Source organism: Sciurus vulgaris (assembly GCF_902686455.1).
Source record: "Sciurus vulgaris genome assembly, chromosome: 17".
NCBI classification, from domain to species: domain Eukaryota; kingdom Metazoa; phylum Chordata; class Mammalia; order Rodentia; family Sciuridae; genus Sciurus; species Sciurus vulgaris.
In genome coordinates, this window is record NC_136478.1 from 61,656,685 (window position 1) to 61,680,052 (window position 23,368).

General features: G+C 55.2%; 1 protein-coding gene and 1 long non-coding RNA gene across 6 annotated transcripts in view; one reads left to right on the plus strand and one right to left on the minus strand.

The window, feature by feature from the left end:
• Positions 1 to 1,176: 1,176 nt before the first annotated feature.
• LOC306648079 lies at positions 1,177 to 9,836 on the minus strand. 2 transcript variants are annotated; one of them, XR_013760283.1, is made up of 4 exons: positions 9,555 to 9,836; positions 8,803 to 8,919; positions 4,702 to 4,901; positions 1,177 to 3,538 (listed from the first exon to the last, which is right to left on the minus strand). It is a non-coding gene; the product is annotated as an uncharacterized lncRNA (long non-coding RNA). The 2 variants fall into 2 exon arrangements; XR_013760284.1 differs by having other exon boundaries at positions 1,177 to 4,901.
• MYH14 (myosin heavy chain 14) overlaps positions 8,629 to 23,368 on the plus strand; it is a 70,607-nt gene continuing 55,867 nt past the window's right edge. The window contains exons 1-8 of one of the 4 annotated variants that reach the window (XM_079117788.1): positions 8,629 to 8,665; positions 13,423 to 13,830; positions 17,949 to 18,105; positions 19,957 to 19,984; positions 20,108 to 20,210; positions 20,778 to 20,801; positions 21,924 to 22,016; positions 22,487 to 22,550. In XM_079117788.1, coding sequence (XP_078973914.1) covers positions 13,426 to 13,830; positions 17,949 to 18,105; positions 19,957 to 19,984; positions 20,108 to 20,210; positions 20,778 to 20,801; positions 21,924 to 22,016; positions 22,487 to 22,550 — 874 coding nt within the window. In that variant the 5' untranslated portion in view covers positions 8,629 to 8,665; positions 13,423 to 13,425. Of the gene's footprint in view, positions 8,666 to 9,507; positions 9,526 to 9,959; positions 10,119 to 13,422; positions 13,831 to 17,948; positions 18,106 to 19,956; positions 19,985 to 20,107; positions 20,211 to 20,777; positions 20,802 to 21,923; positions 22,017 to 22,486; positions 22,551 to 23,368 lie in introns of those variants that run through there. The other 3 variants (XM_079117786.1, XM_079117785.1, XM_079117787.1) reach the window with 3 other exon arrangements.

A 23,368-nucleotide genomic window follows, 5' to 3' on the forward strand; every position in this document is an offset into this window, starting at 1 on the left:
CAGGCGCCTAGAGTTGTGCCATGTGCGCATCTCTGTCTGTCCTTGGTCTGTGTCCCTATTTGCTCTCATGTTTATTTTTATCTTTCATTATCCATTCCCTCTTGTCCCCGGCCCCAACTCCATGGGCAAACCCCAAAACCTTAGCAGTCATTCAGTCTTCAGATGCACAGACACCTGAGCCAGAGAGTGTGGCTTTGGGTACTGATGTCTTCTAAGTGGACACTGGAGAGGGTAGCTTTCACATTGTGCTATGGACGCTGTTTTGTTTTAGGCTCTCTCTGTGTTGTCCTGTGGAACTCTTGATTTATTGCTTCTAGAACACTGGAAGGGAATCGACCCCCTTCTACTTATCAGTTCTTCAAGGAACAGAACCCAGGGTGTCTCCACATCCCCATCCCCGCCACAGGGTTGCCTTGGGCATCCTCAGGCACATGCTTGTGCCCCCTGCATGTGCCTCCCTGTGGGCGTCCACTTGGGACAGGGATGGCTGGGTCCAGGGGTAAATGCACAGTTAAGGTCACAAATCCTGCCCTGCCATTCACGACGACTTTTCAGCCTTAGTGACATCTCAGCAGACAGAGAAGGGCGGAGGAAGGAACAGCCAGCACCAAGGCTGAGTCTGAGGTGTGTCCTGGGGTCAGGGAAACCTCCCAAGGGGTGGGACCTCTCACAGAATAGCCTGTAATAAATACTTTGACCAGACTGGTTTCTTTTTCATTAGTTTTTTCCTTAGAAGGAAAATAGTACTGTTATGGGTGGCAGCTTGGCAACACCTATTAAAAGCCTAACTGCACATACACTTTGACCCAGCGTCCTCCCTGCACACACAGAAGGAAGCAGGAAGAAGGGTGTACACTGTAGTGCCATTAGTAAAGGTGAGAAAACAGAAAGCCACTTACAGCTCCACCAAAGGGAGAGGTGCCAATGGGACTGTACACAGTGGCCAGGGAATATTATGCACACGTGACAAAGATCAAGGTGAATTCAAAGGTAGGAAATAAAAATTTGCCAAGACATATTGCCAAGTAAGAAGAACAAGTCAGAATTCCCTAGCCAAGTATCCTCCCATTTCTCTAAACATGAGAAATCAATGAGGATATTTCTCAGCTACTTGTCCACGACTCTGCCCTGGTAGCCTGGAAGTGGCCTTAGACAACACTGAAACTAAAAAGCATGGTCGTGTTCCAATAAAACTTTATTGACAAAGAGGCAGAAGGACAGATGTGACTTGTGGACTGTCATTTGTTGACTTCTGGTGTAAATAAATAATGGAAGTTTCTGGAAGATTTCACACTAAAATATCATCAGGGGACTACATCTGAAAGGTGAAGTGGGAAGGAAGGAGCTGGTCAGGGGAACTGTTACCTTCTTCTTTGAATTTTTCCACCTTGTGTGTTGTTTTAATTAAAAAAAAAGAGGTTTAAGAAGTGTCTTTGGAGGTCCTTTCCCTGCTCCTGAACTTGAGGTAACGACGGTCCCGTCAGACAATGCCAATGGCACAGAAAAGTAAGAGGAATTTGAAGCTCCCTGGCACTCTACTGGCTAGAGCAGAATTTCTCAAGGGTTAATGTGTTCTGTTCATTTGACAGTTACTCAGCACTCACCTTGTGTGGGAGGAACTGTCCTAGGTGCTGGGGACAGAACAGTGAGTGAAACAGTCCCTGCCCTTCACCAGCTGGTATTCCTCAGTTAAGAGAGACAATCAATAACAGACCAGTAAATACATCAATCAGGCAACAGACCATTAAAATGCTGTGGGGAAACAGAGACAGGAGAGATGAAGGGCATTGAGGGACCTGGGGTGTGGTTAAGATGTTCAGCAGGGTGGCCAAAGGAAAAAACATCCCTGTGAAGGTGACATTTAAGCAGAGACTGGAATGACTCAGGGGAAGGTCATGTCTGGGAGGATGTGGAAAAGGAAAAGCTTTCCAGGCAGAGGGAAGCTCCATGCAAAGGCCCTGAGGTGGGAGTGTTTGTTGTATTTGGAGTGCAGTAAGAAGCTAGAGTGCACGTAGTGGAGAGACAGAAGGGAAGTTAAAGGTGAAGAAAAGACAAAGGGGACCATATTCCACAGGAACTTGTGGTCCATGGTGAGATCTTTTATCTGGGTGAGCCAGTAACCAGAGGAGGCTCAGAGTCAAGGAGGGATGTGAGTTGTCTTGGGTTCTAACTCCCCTCTGACTGTTGTGTGGGGGAGAAATGACACACAAAGAGAAGCAGATGCACCAGAGTTGTGCTGCTGCAATGGTCCAGACAGGAGACGTGGGGTCAGAGTGCAGCACTGGGGATGGCACGGTGGGGTCAGATTCTGGCTATCTGCTGCAGGTCAAGTTGATAATATTTGCTGTTGGATGGATGTAGGAGGTGAGAGAAAAAGGAATGCAGGAGGGCACAAAGCGCTGTGGTTCCAGTAGGCCAGGAGTCATCTGCCACCATCAGATCACCCTGCACTTTAATCCATTTTCTGCTGCCATAGCAGATCATGGACTGGGTGATTCATAAAGAAAAGTTTATTTTTCACAGCTCTGGAGGCTGGAGAGTCCAATATGCGGGATTGTGGGGTCCCTCCTTGTCCCACACCACTTCTCTGAAGATGCCAAGTGGCGAGTCAGAGGGCCTGAGCCCACTTTTATAGCAAACCAGTTCTCGCGATAACTAAGCTAATCCTACGGTAAGGGCATTAACTCCATTCACGAGGGTGATGTAGTCATCTCTTTAAGGTCTGGTCTCCTCATATGGTCACAATGGTTATTAAGTTTCAGCGTTTTGGAGGGGTCATCCGAATGCTAGCACCTGGGAATTCATGGAAATGCAGACCCCTGGGCCTGGCCCAGATCTGCTCAACTCACTCTGGTGGTGGGCAGGGACCCGCCACCATCGGCTCCTCTCGGGTCCTCCCTTCTAATGGGTAGAACGTTAGAGTAGGGGCAGGACTCCCCGGGTTCAAATCCCAGCCCTGCCACTCTACCTTCTTGAGCTGGGGGACATCTTGAATTCTGCCAGCCATGATTTTCTTCACCTTTAGTAGGAAGCTCTGAACTGTGCCTGCCTCCCAGGGCCGTTGAATGATCTGAATGAGTTCATGGGTATAAAATATTTAAACGGTGCCAGCACACACCCTCTCCCAGTACAGGGTGACTATAATTAGCACCTTCTTCCAAAGATGTTAAATACTTGATAATAAATCCTCACCAAAATACTAGCAAGGGTATGTCAGGTTGAAGTGCACCCCATGAATGATGTTGGTCAAAACGTAGCCCTGGTGCTTGTTTTCCCACCTTGCCTAATTAAAATTGTTTTAATTTAAGAAGAAATGAATAAAATAACTGTGGTGGTCCTCTGCTTCAGGGTCTCACAAGGCTGAGATCAGTGGGCCAGGGCTGTGGTTTCTCTCAGGGCTCAAGAGGAGAAGGACCAGATTTTGTGCTGACTCACCTGGTTCTGGACAGGCTTCAGTTTTTCCTGGGCTGTTGGTCAGTGGGCACCCTCAGTTTCCTGCCACATGGGTACCTCCAATAGGGCAGCTCGCTTTATCAAACTATCAGACAAGAGAGTCACCCGGTAACCAGTGGAGTCACAGTGTTTTCTAACTAAATCCTGGAACCGACATCCATTGCTTTTGCCTTTTTCTACTCATTACACATTTCTCCCATTCATAAAAGAGAAATAATACCTCACCCCAAAATCTTGTTGTGTTATTTGGCCAGCCAGGGGGAGTCAGAAATGTATTCTTGGAAGAGGAAACTTTTGATTTGGGTTTTGAAGTGTGAGTAGGAGCTCATTGGTGACGAGAGTCCTAATTCCATTTCCCGAGTCGACAGCTTCCCTGAGGCATGCTGTGCTCCACATCCTGTGCTGGGGTTCTAGGCACCTAATAAGCGTCTGGCCTTTTTGGAACTACCAGATGCAGGGATGGGTCAGACCCCAGCCCTGTCCTCTAGGGCCTCCAAGCTGGTGGGGGAGGCAAAGAGGGATACTATTCAAGGTGAGCATGGCAGGTGGAGGCAGGAACAGAGAGGGCGAGGGACTCCGTGAAGGTCAACTTTGAACTAGGTCTTGCCAGAGATGCAGACTGCCCTCTCACACAACTCTCTACCCAGAAATTCATGAGGTCCTGGGGGGCCGGCAACACACCCCAAGCCCCATGCTCAACCCTGCAGATTCCCACAGACAGCGATGCTGACAGACTCCTGTCTCCCAGCCCTCAGGCCAGGAGACACACTCCAGCCCTTGCTCAAGCACGGCACGTGGCTCTGAGAGCCCTTCCTGTCCTGTGCGCCATGCCTGGGCCGGGTCAGGCTGTGGGTACCCACGGGACTGTGGACTCAGGCCCAGCCCTGCAAGGGCTGCTGGTGTGTGAAGGTGCTGGCAGATGTCACTGTGACCCACGTGAGCAGTGTCGGAGTGGACAGCATGCTGAGCCCAGGGAGCCCTCCACACATGCTGAGCATAGAGGGGCCCTTGGGAAGCTGACCATGGGTAGAGAGGTGGGAGAGGACACAACAGGTCAGACAGCACAGCAGACACAGAGGTAGGGAGGTGCGAAAGACCACCTGCCATCCCTGCACCTGCCACCCCTCCATCCACCATCCACCCATCTGTCCCTCTGTCTGTCCCTCCTCTACCTGCCCATCCACCGCTCTGTCCCTCCTTCTGCCTGTCCGCTTGTCTGTCTGTGCATCCCTCCATCCATGTGCTCACCTGCTCCTCCATCTTGCGCTGGCCCCTGCTGGCCCCCCGTGGGCCTCCCCACTTCACTGCCTTCCCCTTCAGGTGCCTCGGTGCTGCTTCCTCCCATGTTTATTCACACGTCCAGTCAGTCCTTGATTCCAGCAGCCACCCGTCTGTCCAGTCATTTTTTATCCACATATCAACTGGCAGTACTCCTTCTCCAGGGTCCCCTGTCATATGGATCCACCCAATGTCACCTCTTCAGAGGGCCTTCCCTGCTCCCCTTCAAAAACAATGCCCCTGTCCCCTGCTCCTCTCTCCACCTGTGTCTTTTCTCCTCAGCACTGGCCCTGAACCGCCACTTGGCTGGCATGTGTCCACCCCTAGAATGCCATCATGCCATGGGCCAGGGCTTGTCAAGTATCAGCTGTGTGCCAGGCTCTGTATGGGTACTGGGAACACAGCAGGGGACAGCCTGGACAAAATCCCCACCCACGCAGAGTGGCCATTCTAGTGGAGGTGTCAGAGAATAGACAATAAAGGTAAAAAGCACAGGACTGGCGGGCGGGAGGCTCAGGATGCGGAGCGCTGTGGCAAAATGAAGACAGCAGGGTGCGGGGTGTTGGGGGCCTAGGGGAATAAGTGGGTGCTCAGGGAGGCCTCCCTGAAACTGCAAGGAATGGTGGGCAGAGAGGCAGGTGCCAAGGCCCTGAGGCAGGATGGTGCCTGGTGTATCTGAGGAGCAACAAAGAGGCCAGTGTGTCTGGAGTGGAGTAAGGGAGCGAGAAGACGGGAAGGAGAACAGAGAGTGAGCAAAGGGACCAGATGACACAAGCGACTCTGTGGCCGGTGAGGACTCTGTTTTCACTCTGCGTGTGATTGGGCAACATTCTGAGTGGGGGGTGGGCCAGGGGGAGGCACAGGATCTGACTTAGGGGTGGACTCATTTGCACTGCCTGCTGTGCCGGTGGATTACCTCTGAGTGTTGTGAGAGCAGGACTGTGACTGTCTAAAACAGGGGACAACAGCCTAGACCCCAAGCGTCAAATCCTTCCTGTTTGTGTGAACAGTTTTGTTGGAATGTGGCCCCACTCACCCCTCTACACCTTGTCTCTGGCTGCTCTGGAGCTGCAGGGCTGGAGTGGAGCGGTCACAGCCTGGGCCATCTGGCCTACAAAGCTAAGGACCTTCGCTGTCTGCCCTTTCACAGACAAGGTTTGCTGACACCTAGCCCAGAACAATGCATGGCACACAGTAGGCACTCAACAAATATTTGTTGTTGTAGAACTGAGCCTGTCATTCATCCATGACCCACATGTGGCTGCCAGCTTGCTCTTGTCTCCGAGCCAGTACCAGCTCTGGGTCACATGCACCAAAACAACAGCCCAGCAACCAAAAATAAAATACTGGAGCCCTTCAAGACTGCCACGGAGAGTGTCCAGGCAGAGCTGTGGCGAGGACTCAGGGCGAAGCACATGGCCTCGCTCTCCCTGCTTTCTCTGTTGAGACCAGGTCCCCTTCATCCCATCAGGCAAGGAAGCTGCTCCTCTGATTTTCTTTTCTTCCTCAAAAAAGCCCCCAAGCCCTCTTCCATCCCCAGACAGTCCTGTCCCTGGCCCTCCCGTCTTCTCCCCTTCCAGCTCTGATTTTCCTGGGCTCTTGTGGACCTCCCCACACGGGTTGGCCCATCACTCAGGTTCTGCACACCAAGGTCTTGCTGTGGGCGGTGCCAGCTGGCAGGAATCCATCTGCCCTGGAGACTCTGGGTGCTCCCACTTTCCATGTCCTCGGCCCACACACCCTTGTGTCTGAGTTCCCTCTGCTGCAGCTTATACTGTCCCCTCAGGACCCACAGAGGCATCAGCGCAATCCCTGAGAGCCAGGGGCTCATGACTTAATAAGGATTGTCCCAGCTGGTTGGTGGGGAGGTCTCGAGGCCAAAGGGGATGAGTTTGGGACTTTATCTTGAGGATGTTGTCTTGCAAACATAGATGGGGGACAGAAGGTAATGCCCCCTTTGGACCCAGTTCTCAGGCGTTCCCCCTCTGTTGATTTTGTGTAGTGCTCCGGAGACAGGTTACATGAGTTCCAACTCAGCCTTTGTCACTTTAGAAATGTGCAAATGTGGGCAACTGTGTCTGGGTGTTCTCACCTGTAAAATGGGCATGCTGTCAGTGCTCACCGCTGAGAGTAGTGGAAGGATTACGGGATTTAATACTTACAAAGGGCTTAGAAGTACTTAAGTGCTCAATAAATATTGTCAACTACTTTTTGAGGTAATTGGGATTGAACTGAGGGACGCCCTACCACTGAGCTACATCCCCAGCCCTTTTATTTTTATTTTGAGAGAGAGTCTCACTAAGTTGCTGAGGCTGGCCTTGAGCTTGCAATTCTCCTGCCTCAGCCTCCTAAATTACTGGGATTACAGTGTACCACTGTGCCTGGCTGACAGACATTTATTGAGCACCTATTGTGTGCCAGGTCCTGGGGATTCAGCATTGAATAAAACAAAGACCCTTCCCTCCTGGGACTGAAATTCTAGTTCAGAGACATGATACACACATAAACAAACACTACCAGTGTTGTGAGGAAAAACAAAGCAGGGTCCAGTGGGGAGAGAGAGTGAAGAGGGACAGTCGTAAACAGACTCTCAGAAGAGAGACCTTGGAGAAGAATATTGGCAGCTATGCAAAACCTGGAAGAAGAGCATTCCTGATGGAAAGAACAGGGCATGCAAAGGCACTGAGGCAGGACCAGTCTGAGGAGTGTTTAAGGAATTGAAGAACAACCAGGAGTCCGTGTGGCTGGAGCAAAATGAAAGAAGTAGAAGTGGAGGGAGGGGTGAGATCAGAGGGACAGGTGCCTGCGTGGTGCAGGGCATTGTGGGCCATGGCGCGGGTTTTGACTTTAAGTGAAATGGGAGCCACCAACGTTCTGAACAGAAGAGGGGCGAGTTCTGAACAGAGATTCCACTGGGCACCCTTGACCTTAGACTGTTGTGGGGGTGGGGGAGAGGATGGGGTAGAGAGATTATCAGCCCAGTTTTACAGATGCTGAACAGAGCTTCTGAGCGGCACTAAGCCACCTGCGGTTCCGAGCAGCCCTTGCTTTGTGACCTTGGGATGTCTCTTGCCTCTTCTGGAAGAGCTTCGAATTACCTGTCTGTGAATTGGGAATCATTGCCCCACGTTTGTACGGAGCGCGGTGACTGAAAGCACAGGTTCTGGAGTCAGATTCGGAGTTCTCTGCTCGGCCATTTATCAGCTCTGACTTTCAGCAATTAACACTCTTTCTCAGCTTGGGTTTACCTCATCTGGAAGATGGTGATCTTAATAGCACCAATTTCACGGGTTCGTTGTAAGATTAAATGAAATCAGGCAGGTAACACGCTTTGCAGAGCTCCTGGCATACATCGGGCGCTCAATAAATGATTATTCTTTCTCAGGGTATCACCGCCCACACCTCCCCTGTGGGTGAGGGCCTGGGATAGTGCCGGATACGCGGCCGGCGTTCGACAAAAGCGAATTCTTTCTCCTGTCTGTCCTGCCCGCCGGTTCCCTGGGGACCCAGGCATTCCGGCCTCCAGTCGCACCCCCCACGCCGTCTCTCACAAAGGCCCCCATTCAAACCGTGCGCACAAAGCGGCCCATTCACTCTGTCGGCTTGTGCCTCCTGCCCCTGGCCGCCCCCCGCTCCTCTCCATTGGTCACGCCCGCTGCCCGTCAGGCCTGGGGTCCCACCCACGACCGCGCTGCCTGCCTCCGCTCTCCGGCCAAGATCTTTTCCCACGGCTGGCACCCTTCGGCAACTTCTGATTGGCCCTAGCCGCCAGCCGCTCTTCTTGATTGGCGGTCGCTGCCCCCCATGGGCGGGGCCGTAGCTTGCCGCAGCAGGCGCCGATTGGTCCCTGCTGTGCTCGTGGGGGCGGGGCTGTCCTGGCAGACCCTCCTCTCTTTCTCCCCAGGCCGAAGCCTCTGGACGGCCCTGCAAGCCGGTGAGTGTCCTGGGCCGGCAACGCGCTGGGGGCCGCAGAGCGGGGCTGGGCCCGGGGAGGCTGTAGGCTGGGGGCTGCGCTCGGGCCCCGGAGGCCGGTGCGGGCAACCGGAGAGGGGCGGTGACGCGGACACTCACCTTGGGCGCGCAGCGGGACGGCGGCGGGGGAGGGGGGACAGCAGAGCTACACTCCCCGGACCCGAGTTCCTACTGTGTTCGAGGTCGGGTCGGGAGTCCTCGCCGGCGTCACCCGGCCTGTTCCACAAAAGGGAAAACTGTGGCTTTCTTTGGGACGATGGACGGTTTAATACCTGAGTCATTGCCTTCAATCCCCCGCCCCCAGATGACAGTGTCTTTCTTTTCACGTGTAAAAACTGCGGGCCAGAGAGGAGTGGGGAAAAACCTTTTGAACCCCTACGATGTACTTCACCACTTTTATTTTTATAACTAAAACTATTTCCTTTCGTTATTCTATTAACTTGTAGTGGTCATATTGTACCCATTTCACAGAAAGGAAAAATCAGATGGAAGCAGGGACTGCAGAGAAACCAGGTGGAGAATAACACTCTGAAGATAAAGTATGTGCTGAGCCTTTTAACCTTTTTAATCCCACGGTAGCCCCCTAGGGACGGCGGTGGCCCCTTTGAGGACCTACCGCATGTTTGCCCCAACCCCCCTCCTTTAGAATGGCAGCTGACAGTCCGGACTTGAATCCCAGATGTCCCTCTTACTGTGTGACCTAAGCACGTTTCTTCCTCCCTCCGTGCCTCAGTTTCACCATCAGAGAAACGGAGATGCTGATCGTTCGTATCTCATTGGTTAAGATCATTCTAGGAATCAAAACTCCAAGGGCTGTTCTAGGTGAGCAGAAAGACTCCCGGCACTCTTACCGGCCTTTCCCCCTCCATTCGCTGGTGAGGGGCCCGAAGCTCCGCAGGCCAGGACTGCCTTTAGTCCTCTTTTTAGCTTCATTCACTCTGTGGACTGTGTTCTCCACTTCCAGGGCGGGGGAAACTGGGATTCAGAGAGAATAAATGGTGAAACGCTGGCCTGGGCCCTTTCTCCACGTGGTTTTATTAATTTCATGGACCGCAATCCCCAGTCAGGAATGCTGGGAGCGGGATTCGAATACCCGGAGTCCTAAGCCCTCTCCGCCGCGGACCTTGACCTTTGCCCACAGAGGAGGAGGAGCCCCTGGCGCCGCCGCCCACCTGGCAATAGGATCACTCTGCCCTCCCCGCCCGTCTCCCTGTCAAAGGCCTGCAGCTCCAGGACCCGCCCCCTTCCCCAGGCGGGCAGGTGCTGGGTGACATCAGACCCGGGCTCCCACCCCGTGACGCGACGTGGCCCCGCCCCGCGCTGGACCGCGGAGGTAGACGCACCTGAGTGCTTTGAAGAGGTCCGGGGATTCCTGTGCCCCCTCCCCGTCTCCCCGCTCCAGCTGGCGCCCCCAGGTAGTCCAAGGATCCGCGGGTTGGAGGCGGGGGGCGACACAGGCACTTGGGACGGGGCGGGGTGGAGGAGATGAGGTTTTGGTGCCCCGACTCCTGGATCCAGAGACGGTGCTTTGGAGTTGGAGAAAGGACTCTGGGGCCGATACCCCAGGTCTGAGTAAAGTCAGCAACGCTGCAAGCCGGGGTTTCTGGGTCTTGAGGGAGGAAAGGATTGGGGCCAGGATTCAGGGTCTGAGGGCCTGGATTTCTGATCTGAGGAAGGAAGTTAGGGCCCCAGCTCCTGGGTCTGAGGGAGGAGGGCTGGGGACTGGATCCCCAGGTCTGAGGGAGAGGCTGGGGTCTGAATCCCCGGACTGAGGGAGAGGCTGGGCCTGGACCCCTGGCCCTGAGGGAGGAGGGCTGGGCCTGGATTCCTGGGTCTGAGGGAGGAGGGAGGGGGGTCTGGACCCCTGGGTCTGAGGGAGGAGAGGTGGTCTGGTGTTCTGGGCCTGAGTGAGGAGAGACTTGCGTCTGGACTCTTGGGTCCTAACAAGACGCTCAGGTTGGAGGTTGGATGCAGTGCCCCAACCCCTGCCCCAGGGCGGCTCCCTGGCTCCTTTCATTCAAGCCCAGCAATGTCTGCCCCTCCCAGGGCAGGTGCTCTCACCTGCCTAGGTGACACTAATGAGCCCTGGCAAAGCATTCCTCCTGGCTGAGGGAGGGCGGGGGAGCAGGAGGGGCGCAGCTGTTTGGGCCAGGTCTTCTGGCTGGATCCTCTGGGGCCATTGTCAGTCCTTAGAACCCAGCATCCTCCCCTCCAAGGGGTCACAGTGAGGTGAGAGAGGGCTGATGATTCAGACTCCTGAGTCCTGAGGGGTTCAGGGGGCTGGGCCCTGGACCCCTGGCTCCAGGGAGGGAGGCTTAGGGCTGAGTGATTGCAAAAACTCCCAAACCCTTCCTGGTCAAAGGCCATAGGGCTGGAGAGGAAGTGGGTGGGGTGGGGTGGGGTGGTGGGTAAAGTCCCAGGGATGGAGCTTGGCTCTGGGTGTATCAAGGCCACACAAGAGGCTGGAGTGAGCCTTGGCTATTTGGGGCTCCAGGGTGGAGAAACACCTCTCTGTTTTCAGAGTGCAGGGGTCCAGGGATTGAAGCCCAAGAGTCACTGGGGCCAGGACTTTGGTGCTGGGAGGTGAGGGATGGCAGGGGCCTCGGCCTGCTGGGTAGAGATGGAAGCTCTGAGTGGAGGAGGCAGAAATGACCAGAAGTCCTGTGGGGGTGGGGATGCCGTGATGGAGTGTCTGGGGCAGGGGAAAGACAGGCAGCCTTCTACAGGAAGACCTGACGCAGGGCACTTCCTGGCCATCTTGGACTGCCTTGGAATTGCTGTCTACCTCGCAGGCTCCCTGAGGGCAGGAGGGGCCTAGCACGCTGTCTGTGCAGTGCCCGGGGTGCTCCGGAATCACTCACAGGCCTCCATAGGATGTCTGAGGCTGGAGCTGGGAGCTCCAAGAGACAGGGGCCCCCATCTGATGCTTCTCCCCTCCTCCCCACCCCCAGACCCATATGGGCCTGGTACTTGACAGAGTGAAGGAATGGGGCCCGTCTCTGTTTTACAGAGAAGGAAGTGTTGTTGAGGGTGTGAGAGTTTAGTCCACAGGGTGGTATGAACACAGGTGATCGGGGAACTAGATGACAAAAGTCAGATCCAGACCCTCTAGGGCTCACATGTCAGAGTAAAAAAACAGGTTGTATCCTTTGTCCCCTCCCTTACTGCACTTCCTATCCTCTTTCTCTCCATCTCCTGGCTCCAGTCACCCTGCTCACTTCACATTACCAGAGACATATGGGCATATTTTTGCCTCAGGGCCTTTGCACTGGCTGTCTGGAAAGCTTTTCCTCCCAACATCCCTGTGACCTGCTCCCTTCATCTCACTCAGATCTTTATTTTAAAGTGCCACATCAGAGAGGCCTTTCCTAGCCACTCCAATTAAAACTTCAATACCCCCAGCCTTAACACCCTGTCCCCAGCTCTCTCATTGGCATTCATTACTATTTCACATACTATATAATTTACTTATTTATCTTTTTATCTGTCTCCTGGGATTAGAACAGCACTGCCAATAAAAATAGACTGCAAGTCCGAATTGGAATTTAAAATTTCTGGTAGCCACACTAAAGAAAAGTAAAACAGAACAGGTGACATGAGTGAATAATGCATTTTACTTAACCTAAGACATCCAAAATAGTATCATTTCACATGTCACCAAATATAAAAAATACTAATGGACTAGCTTTCTGTCACACTAAATCTCTGAAATCTGGTGTATATCTTACACTAGGAGCCCCACTGGGTTTGGATACTTCATTTCAAGTGCCAGATAGTTACACGGTGCTATCTATATTTAAGTTGAATTAAAATAGAAGAAAATAAAAATTCCCATTCTTCAGTTCTACTTGTCACATTTCAAGTGTCCAGTAGCCCCAGATGGCAGTGGCTCCAGTGCTGGACAGCCTGGGACTAGAATGCACACCGCGTCTGAAAGCAGGGACCTATTGCCTTGGCAGTTGCTATCTTTTTTATTTTTTTAAATTAACTTATTTTTAGTTGTTGATGAGTCTTTATTCATTTATTTATATGTGGTGCTGAGAATCGAACCCAGTGCCTCACACATGCTACACAGGTGCTCAACCACTGAGCCACAACCCCAGCCCTGCAGCTGCTATCTTGAGAATGCATAGATGTATGCCTGGTTCCCCGAAGCTGGGCCAATTACATAATTACTGAATGGGTGGATGGATGGGTGGATGCATGGATGGATGGGTGGATGGATGGGTGAATGGGTGGATGAATGGATGGATGGGTGGATGGATGGGTGGATGGGTGGATGGATGGGTGGATGGATGGGTAGATGGATGGGTGGATGGATGGGTGGGTGGGTGGATGGATGGATGGGTGGATGGGTGGATGGATGGGTGGAAGGATGGGTGGATGGGTGGATGGATGGGTGGATGGATGGGTAGATGGATGGGTGGATGGATGGGTGGGTGGGTGGATGGATGGATGGGTGGATGGGTGGATGGATGGATAGATGGATGGATGGATGGGTTGGTGGATGGATGGGTTGGTGGATGGATGGGTGGATGAATGGGTAGAGGTGGATGAATGGAAGCCACCTCTATTGAACTATTTTGCAGAAATGCAAAAAGAGGTAAAAGTTTGAAGGAATGCGAGGGGCCTGCCCCCTGAGGATTTGGAGTAAGGATGGGGGCACCAGGGATGGAGTCCCATCGATGGGGTGTCACCCTCTCTCTCTCTTCCCTGCAGACCATGGCAGCAGTGACCCTGTCGGTGCCCGGGCGGAAGGCGCCCCCTAGGTCAGGCCCGGTGCCGGAGGCAGCCCAGCCCTTCCTCTTTGCGCCCCGCGGGCCAGGCTCGGGCAGTGGGCCCGGCACGGGGAGCGCCCCGCAGGTGGAATGGACGGCGCGGCGCCTGGTGTGGGTGCCCTCGGAGCTGCATGGATTTGAGGCGGCGGCACTGCGCGATGAGGGCGAGGAGGAGGCCGAGGTGGAGCTGGCCGAGAGCGGGCGGCGGCTGCGGCTGCCACGGGACCAGATCCAGCGCATGAACCCGCCCAAGTTCAGCAAGGCCGAGGACATGGCCGAGCTGACCTGCCTCAACGAGGCCTCGGTCCTGCACAACCTCCGCGAGCGCTACTACTCAGGCCTCATCTACGTGAGTGGCTGCGCGAGGGCCGTGTCCTGGCTGGGGCTCTGGGTGTCAAGGTCCCCACCCAAATTAACATGGGTACCCCAGGTCCTGCGACTGTGTCTTCACCTAGGCCAAACACTAGCAGGACCCTTGAGACCCCACCAGGGTGTCTAGATGGTAGATACCCTGTGTTATTTTTGTAATAATAATGATGAGAAGCATAGAAAATGAGGAAGTCACAGTTTATCTCCCTTAGACAAAAACCAGTGTATTATTATCCTAATGTTATATAAGAGGCAACCATGAGTCAACCCAGAGAGTTAATAACAGTAAACACTAACATCTATTAAGTATTAACTAAGCACTCTTCTAAGCTTTCTAAAATACATTGTCTCAATAACACCCTAATAGTCATAAAGCATTTAGTCCGCATTTTACAGATAAAGAAACTGAGGCACAGAGAGCTCAAGTTCCTTGACCAAGGGCATCCAGTTGGACTGGAATGGTCTTTGTCCAGGCTTAAGAGTGAGATGGGATTGACCATAGTGAGGTTGATTATGGTGGTCTGTCCACCTCTGCTCATCATTTAATGTCTGTCTCAGTATTTAACCTTTACAGCAAACAGATGGGGTAGGGCAGTGGTACTTAGTCCCACTTCATGTTGGAATCATCTAGGGAACTTAGAAAATACCCACATCCTACTTCAGACTAAATCGGGGTGTGTTCCGTGTCATTGTTGTTTTTAAATAAGCTTCCAAGGCAGTTCTAATGGGGTGATTAGTTCATTTAACATAGGCACAAAGAGGATTAGAGAGATTGACAAGGAATGTCGACAATTATAATAAGAAATTAAAATAATGGGTGGCTAGCAAATATTTATCAAGCACTTACGATGTGCCAGGCACGGTTCTGAGTGCTCTGTGTGAGTTATCAACTCTCCTCTAGGTCAGGGACCGTTGACACCACCTGATGTTCAGGAATGTTAAGTGACCTGGGCCCGGATCACAGGGCCATGGAGGAAACACTCCTGAATTTGAACCCAGAGCCACACTCTGAACACCAGCCTAGAGTGCTGGGGTATCACAGCCTGGCCCCAGCACCTTCCCTGTCGAGGGCTGCTAAGCACAAGATGAGGATATTTTGAGGATGTCTGATTCCTATTTGAATATTGAGGCTCCGAGAGGAGCTGTAGCTGGCATGGGGGTGGATCTGGGCTTGGATCCTCTCCCGGCTGCTCTGATCCTTCTGATTCCTCACACGCCTTTACAAGCCCCCAGGGGGAGGGAGAGGACTCTGCCCAAGGCACCGCTGGGGTCTAGGGAGATCAGAGTGGCACCCACCCCAAACAATTGACCACTATTTTCATTTGAATAAACACTCTGAACCCTCACAGCCACCTCGTGGGGTCTTTGCTGTCATCTGTGTTCTGCAGGTGAGACAGCGAAGCCTCAGAGAGGAGACAGGCCTTGGGCACAGCCCCACAGCTAGGAACTGGTGCAGCTGGATCTGAACCCAGGCCAGTCTGACTCCAGACCCCTGGTCCTAGCCTCTATGCTAGGAAGACTATTGGAAAGTACAGTGGAAAACCGTAGGGCTTGGGCCGAGGCTGTGGCCAGAGAGCCAGAACCTCGGGTCTGTGAAAGAGAGACCCAGGGAAGGAAAGGTGGTTCCCCAAGTCCAAACGGGACGCAGATCATCGGCTGCCGAGTGAGCACCGCTGCCTGGGGTGGGTGGGGTCTAAATGTCTTCCCCATGCAATCTTGTTGTCTCCCTTACAAGGCCTTGAGGCCGGGATTGTCACCTCCCTGTCCCCATAGTCTGGAGGGGGAGGCCACGCACCCAGGAGGGACTGGTAATGTGTTGGGCACGCTGTGTTCCTGGGACCACCTGGGGTCTGTGCATGCCACACAAGCTTGCATATGGCTCCCCCAGTGTGGGCAGTGCCTTTCCTGTCCCCAGTGGATGAGGATGGTGACACCCAGCAAGTGCTTGCTCTGGCCACTCAGCTCAGCAGTGTTAGCAGCGACACTCAGGCACCACCCTTCTTGTGTCAGGACCGTGCTTAAAACACGTTTGTGTCCAGCTGGTGGTGGGAGAGGGTGGCCCATTTGGCCTGAATTGCTGAGGGACTCTTGAGGCAGGGGCGCGGGGAAACCGTTTAAGGAGCCCCCTGAGTCTTGGGAAGACACCTCCTGCCGTTTCACCCTCAGAGGCCGGTCAGGTGACAGGGGTTAAAAGCCCCATTTCCCAGGGCTGCGGACTAAGGCTTAAAGAAGGTGGATTTGGGCCGGGGTGTGACTCAGGGGTAGAGCACTTGCCTAGCACGTGGAAGGCTCTGGGATTAATCCCCAGCACTGCAAAAAAGAAAAACACAATCCATCAAAGTCACCCACGGCTAGAAAACCCCACCTCTGGTTTCCCACCCGGGATGGCGTGGCTTCGTGGCTTCGCAGCGAGCCAGCCCCTGGCTCCCAGGAGGGACGGGTACTGGGAGAGTCTCAGAATCCACATTTGGAGTGCATTAAGGGCCCTGCCTTGGCCTGGCTGGTTTTTATTCATTATCTCTAATCCCCGTGGCCTTTGTAATGAGGCGACTGTCTCCTTGGTTTCTCTGGGAGGAAACTGAGCCGGTGGGGAGAGTTGCTGGGCTGAGGAGGGGCAGCAGGCTGCCTCCAGGGCCTCAGGAGCCGGGGTGGCCCTTCCAGATCCTTCCAGCTGGGCTCCCCCGTGCCGTGCCCTGGCAATTTGGATGTCCCTGACCCTCTTTGGGGGTGGCAGCCTCCACCCCTGGTCCCCTGGTCTTGTTGGTCAACTCAGGTTTCCATCCTGGGTGTCGCCCTGGGAACCAGGTGTGGCTGGTGGGCGGGTTGGTGTGGGGGGTGGGTTCCCCCGCCAGCCAGGAGCGGGGGCCTGGGCGCCGGCAGCCATGAGATACCCGCCCAGGGAATGTGGTCCGGCCGCCCCACCCTGGAGAGCCAGCTGGGAGCTCCTGGAGGGCCTTCCAGGCGCTCGGAGCAGACACCCAGCCAACCGGTTGTGCTGCTCCCCGCTGCTCCCCGCCCGCCCTCCCTCCGTTAGAAGGTTGGCACCTGGAAGCCGGGCAGCCTGCAGTGGCCACACCCTTCCCTGCTTAAGAAGCCCCAGTCTGGGAGCTCCGAGCAGCCCTGTTGCTGACCAGCTAAGTAACAGCCAGTCAGTTAACTAGCTAAGTACGTGATTGACTGACTGAGCAGCCAACTGGTTCAATAGTTAGCTAGTTAAGATGATAGGCAGCAATTTCTGCTTGCCTGACACCCATTTGTTTGACTGGTCCTTAGATCAAAGTCCCAAATCCAGGCTGAGCAGTGCATAGATAGAGCTCAGGGAACCGAGCTGGATGCAGAGGGGCATGCCTGTCTTCCCAGTGACTCGGGAGGCTGAGGCAGGAGGATCGTAAGTTTGAGGCCAGCCTCAGCAACTTAGTGAGGCCCTAAGCAACTCAGCAAGCCTGTTAAAAAGCAAACCTGCAGTTCCATCATGGTCCTCTAAGCATCCACCTGCATCTGACGGCAGCAGGAAGCACAGATGTGCTCCTGTAGTTTCCCTGGGCACTGCCACAAGCGCCTTTCCCGAGATGCTGTGGTGTTGGGAATGATAAGGCATCCCGCCTCCTGCCCCAGCGCCAGCGGCAGCTTACCCAGCAGCCCCCACCCTCTGCTTCCCTGGGAACACCTCGGGGACCACCCCACTTAGGCACTGAGAGCTTCGTGGGAATCCATTGTTGAGTGTGCACTCAGGTCGCTTGTTGTCTTCTGCTGCTGCAAAAATGCTTTGGGGGGACCTTGCACATGGTCCCTCCATGCATGTCACTTGAGGCAGTCACAGGCTGTGGCCCAAGTCTGACTGGCTGCAAAACCCATTTTCCCTCCCATGGTGACTCTTGATCCATGTGGCACCTTGGTGTAATTTGGGAAGATTCTTTCATGTCATTAGCCTGAAAATGTTCACAACAGACGATGAGATCTACATTGTCCTGGAATAGACAGACCTTGTCCAGATGCCTGGTGCAGTGTCCAACCTGCCCAGCTGTACTCGGTGGGCCTGTGTGGCTCTCAGGATTGCAAGCAGGCAGCTGAGGCCCTCTTCCTTCTTGCCTGCTGTAGACATACTCCGGCCTTTTCTGTGTGGTCATCAACCCATACAAGCAGCTTCCCATCTACACGGAGGCCATTGTGGAGATGTATCGGGGCAAGAAGCGGCACGAGGTGCCACCTCATGTGTATGCAGTGACAGAGGGGGCCTACCGAAGCATGCTCCAAGGTGAGTGTGGGGCCAGGGCTGCAGGCCAGGGCGAGAGCTCGTTGTTGGGTGCTGGGCCGGGCACTGGGTACCGTCAGGAGTCAGGCTGGACATTTCCGACTCTTGGAAGTTTCTTGGGGAACTGGGGGGAACATGAATGGAGGCCTGGGTGGGCCAGGTGCTGGGACCTGCCAGCCAGGTCTCTGGTCCCTTCTCCCAGCAACGCTATTTAGAAGCCAACTTGTGTCAGCTTCTGCAGAATCTAGATGTTGATTCCTAGAGTGTCCGTTCATTCAGCGCCGCCGGGCTGCTGCCGGCTGAGGTCTGGGCCCGGAGCAGGTGCTGCAGGGCCCTCGTACGTGTGGGAGCGTCCCTCCAGCCAGGGGCCAGGCTCACGTGCCTGGTGATGGTGGCGGCCAGCCGCATCTGGCCGTGTCACGTAACTGGTTCCTTATTTGCTTTTCTCATAATCCTGAGCCATTGTCACCTGCCAGCTAGCAGACAGCCCTGCATGGCTCACACTGTTCCTGGATCCGCTTCTCCGGGGTTTCTGCCTTGACCCCTGGGGCTGGATCTCCGCGCAGGCTGGGGTCTTCCGGTTGTCTTTCTGACACTAGTTTCTAGTTCAGTTCCACTGTGGCCTGAGGGCAGGGCTTGATGTGGACTCTTGTCAGCCTGTGCAGGTGTCTTGGTGCAGAAGTGGTCTGTCCTGAGATTGGTGGGCGAGGAGCGTGAGGCAGGCTGGCAGCCCCCGCGTCCAGCCGCTCCCTGGGGCTCTCAGTTCCACTCTGCCCTCCTGCTCTTCTTCCTGCTGGTCTGTTGGCGTCCCTAACTGGAATAGTGGCTTCAGCTATTTCTCCTGGCAGTTCCATGAGGTCCCAAAGGCTGCGTTCCATCATTAACCTCACAGCACCCAGCACCTCTCATTTCCAGATGGGGAAACTGAGGCGCAGAGCGGTGCGGCTACTCTCTGTGGTCACCCCGTGGGTGGGAAGCTGGGGGGATTTGAAGGCAGTGCCCAGTTGCCGCCTCTGTGTCATTCCGTGCTGGGCGTGTTGACAGCATTCTTCCTGAGCTTGACGGCGTCCCTGAGGGACAGTGGTTATTTCAAGCCCCCTTTTTCAGATGGAGAAACAGAGGCACAGAGCAGCCCAGAGGCTGGCCCAAGGCCACACAGAGAAGCAGCCAGGTCATCCTGCCACCGTGTCCCTGTGGCACCCAGCCAGGCTGCTTGCTCTGAGGTCCCACCGAGTGCGGCTCATTCTCTGGCTTAACCCCCACCCGTCCTTCAAACCACCCAGCACCCCTCGCCACTTCCTCAGACCCCAGAGTCGGGCCTGGCTCTATGACGGGAGGAGCCGAATGTGTCTTTGGTGTTAGTTTCCGTTTTGTCCGTGTCCCCACTGGAGTTGAAGCTCTGTGACAGCAGACCCTGTGCCAGTCCCTGACTCCTGGGCGGCTGGGGTTCAGCAGGTCGTCAGGTGCAGGGGTGACCTTGCAGGCCAAGGGTGGGCAGATTGGGGCTGACCCCGGGGTTCAGGACTTCATGTCTGTGTCTTTGAGTCTCTGAAGCCCAGATGAGGTGGCACACAGTAGGGACTCACACTGTGATTATAATCTGTCCAGGTGGGCTTTGTTGTCTCCATTTTCCAGGTGAGAAAACCAAGGCACAGAGAGGGACAACTGCTTTCCCAGGATATTACAGCAAGCAAGAGGTTTAGTCAGGGAGGGATATTAGAATCCAGGAGTGTCATGCAACAAAACCCAGTCGTTTCCTTGCCCCTTGGAAATGATTTTGAAATGCATAAAGGACAAGAGGGTCCTGTGGGAGAGCCCCTCCTGTGTGACATACCCACCTTCTTTCCCCTACAGATCGTGAGGATCAGTCCATTCTCTGCACGTGAGTAATCAGGAAGGACTTCCTGGAGGAAGAGGAAGAGGGTCCTGGATGGGCATGGTTCTCCTGCAGCAGGCAGGGTGGGCGTGACCTGGCCTCCTTACCCAGCCTCTGCTTCCCCCACAGCGGGGAGTCTGGAGCCGGGAAGACAGAAAATACCAAGAAGGTCATCCAGTACCTGGCCCACGTGGCATCGTCCCCGAAGGGCAGGAAGGAGCCTGGCGTCCCTGTAAGCCGTCCAGCCTTGGGACACCCTGGGCCCTGCCACCAGTGACATCTCCCCCATCTTGGGCTCTGCTCCCCCGATACTACCTGCCTTCCTCACAGAGTGGCTGTCTCCTGGCCACCCGTGTCACCTGAGCACCTACTGCGTGCCTGAGCACCTGCTGTGTGCCTGCAGTGATGCTGGGAGTGAGGTGGGGCCATGCAGAGATGCAGGGCCGACTCTCAGCCCTGCTGGTCTCGAGCGGCACCTGGCGCTCTGAGCCGAAGGCTGTCCGCGGGCCAGTGGGCTGGGGTCTGTGTGACCGCCTTTGCCCATGAACTTGCCCAGCCCTGCAGCAAGGGCCTCTGGGAACCCAGGCAGGGGGGTGAGTCCTGCACGCACCAGGGAGCGGGTGCCGTGGGACTCAGACCCGGCCATGGGCCCTCAGGCCACCCGCTCCACACTCCTGGTTCCTGCGGCCCCTCTGCCCCTCAGCCCTGCACTGCCCATGACTACCTGTTCACCTGTGTGTCTGTCCACGTTCCATGTGCTGTGTCCTGGTCCATGTCTCGTGTCCCGTGACTTCCTCAGGCCTCCGCCAGCACCGTGTCTTATGTGAGTAGCAGGGAACCGCTCCCGGTCTTGCTGCCCCCAATGCCACCCTGGCTGCCTAGCCCACGGTCATCTGGTAGAGAGGTCCAAGAGTGGTTGCACCAGTCAGGGACTGCGCACAGTAAGACTTCTGCTTATGTTGGTCCTACTGTGCACACATCAAGGCTGTCATTCGGTGCAGCCCTACTGTGTACATGCTGTCTCCTGCTGCTGTTTACAGCATGCTAACATGGAGTAGCCCAGATACCGACTAGCACTTATTGCTGACCCACCGTGTGTCTAGAGGGGGTCGGTGATACTGCCTCCACGCACCCAGAGCCGAGGGCCAGGCAGGGAGCAGACTCCCGTACCGAACGCTCACACGCCAAGCCACGTGCCCTTCACTTTGCCTGTATTTTTTCACTCATCAAAACTTCCACCAGCTGAGACCATTTCATCCAATTCAAGCAAGATGTAGACCGAAAAGACACACTGGGCCTCTGTTTACTGAGCACCTACTATGTGCCAGGCTCTAACAGGAGGAAAGTTCAGAGTAAGGGTCTTACCACAGAGTAGGCTTGTTGGGAAGGAAATCAACACTTCCTCAGTGCCTACTATGTGCCAATGGTTTGAAGAGCTCCACGTAGATGGTGGAGACTTTTTCTTTACTTAAAAATTCTTTCAGTGACATGTGGGCGCATATGCATGGCCACAAGATCATCAGGCAGGGTGGCCGGCCCTTTCCTGCTCAGGCCACTTTCCTGGAGTGGCTCACACTGTTGGCAGTCTGGTGTGTGTCCTGGCGGACTTTCTCCACATGTTTACCAACCTGTATCTGTAGAATTGTGTCTCGTTTCATGGTGTGTCCGCCCTCGGCTTATTTTTGTTTATTGGGATCACCTCGTAGGTAGTCTTCTCCGACTCGCTTTTTGTGGTTTGGTTCTGTTTCCCCTTGGAAACAGTGTCTTGGAGATGCTTCCCTGTTCCCTCTGAGTGGAAGGAGCAGCAGGACCCGGGTGGGGGCTGGGTATGCGCGACCACCAGGGCCCCTCCCACCCAGACACGCCGCCCTCAGCTGGCTGGACACACCACCTCAGCTGGCCGCCGCGTCCCCTCTCCCTGACACATGTCTCCCACGCCCGGCAGGGGGAGCTGGAGCGACAGCTTCTTCAGGCCAACCCAATCCTGGAAGCCTTTGGCAACGCAAAGACGGTGAAGAACGACAACTCCTCTCGTTTTGTGAGTGTTGGGGACCTGCAGCTGGCATCAGGGATACGGCACTGGGCACCTGGGGTGGGCAAGACAGGTGGGCTTATAGAAGGAAATGGGCTGGTCCTGGACCCTGGGTCTGAGGGAGGAGGCTGGGCCTGGACCCTGGGTCTGAGGGAGGAGGCTGGGCCTGGACCCCTGGGTCTGAGGGAGGAGGGCTGGGCCTGGACCCCTGGGTCTGAGGGAGGAGGCTGGGCCTGGACCCCTGGGTCTGAGGGAGGAGGCTGGGCCTGGACCCCTGGGTCTGAGGGAGGAGTCTGGGCCTGGACCTTGAATTCTCCAGGGAACTCTTCCCTAGGAACACATAATTGGGGTGAGATTCAGGTATCAGTAGAAAGGAAGTCCGAGGCACTCCAGTTCTGGGTGGGTGTGGGGTTGGGGTCCCTTCGGTCTGAGGGGTAAAAGACCGTCTCTGAAGCTCCCCATGTTGTTCCCCCTAGGGCAAATTCATCCGCATCAACTTTGACGTTGCTGGGTACATCGTGGGCGCCAACATCGAGACCTGTATCCTCTCACAGCCCTGAGGGGTCCCGTGGGGACCTGGGGGTGGCTGAGGAAGGTGGCCCTTTGAACATGGACAGGCACAGGAGGCAGACCCCCACGCAGGGCCCCACCCCACACTTGCAGCACTCAGCAGGGTGCAGGTGGCTGCTGGTTCACAGGCCAGCCCACCTTGCTCCAGGGTGCTGGGTCAGGGATCCTCACACCCACCCGTTTCCAGGGATTTACTGGGGAGATCCTGGGACTCGGCTGCAGAACCCTGCCGTGGTGAACCACAGTGAAGCACAATCAGGAGGGGAGACGCCTCCCAGGGCCAAGTCCAGGGAAGCCGGGCGGAGCTTCCAGAATCCTCTCAGTGGAGATGCTTGGGGTGCATTGACTCCCCAGCCATGAGGCGTGATAACCCCGTGGGGTGTTGTCCAGCCTCAGAGACTTGGGGTGCAGGGTGGTTATGGGGGCTGGTCACATGGCTCTCTGCTTAGCATGAGCCAAAATCCCAGACTCCCAGTAGTTTAGTGCAAACCCCAGGGATGCACAAGATGTTTCGTCCCCCTCATCAGTTAGGAATGCCGGGGACCCTCCTCAATCCAGGTTCCCAGACACCAGCCCAGGGCCCACTTTGCAGCGGGCCTTGCTAGGAGAGGCCACGGGCCGCCCTGTCCCGCTGCCCTGCATGGCTGGCATGCAGCCCTCAAAGGAATTTCCAGAATGAGACCCCAGACCTCCGGGAGGGCCGCCATAAAGGGAGGGGGAGCCACAGCCTTCTGGGCTCACAGCCCTGCTCTATGGCCTTGTGGCCACACCTTGGCCATGCTATTTGA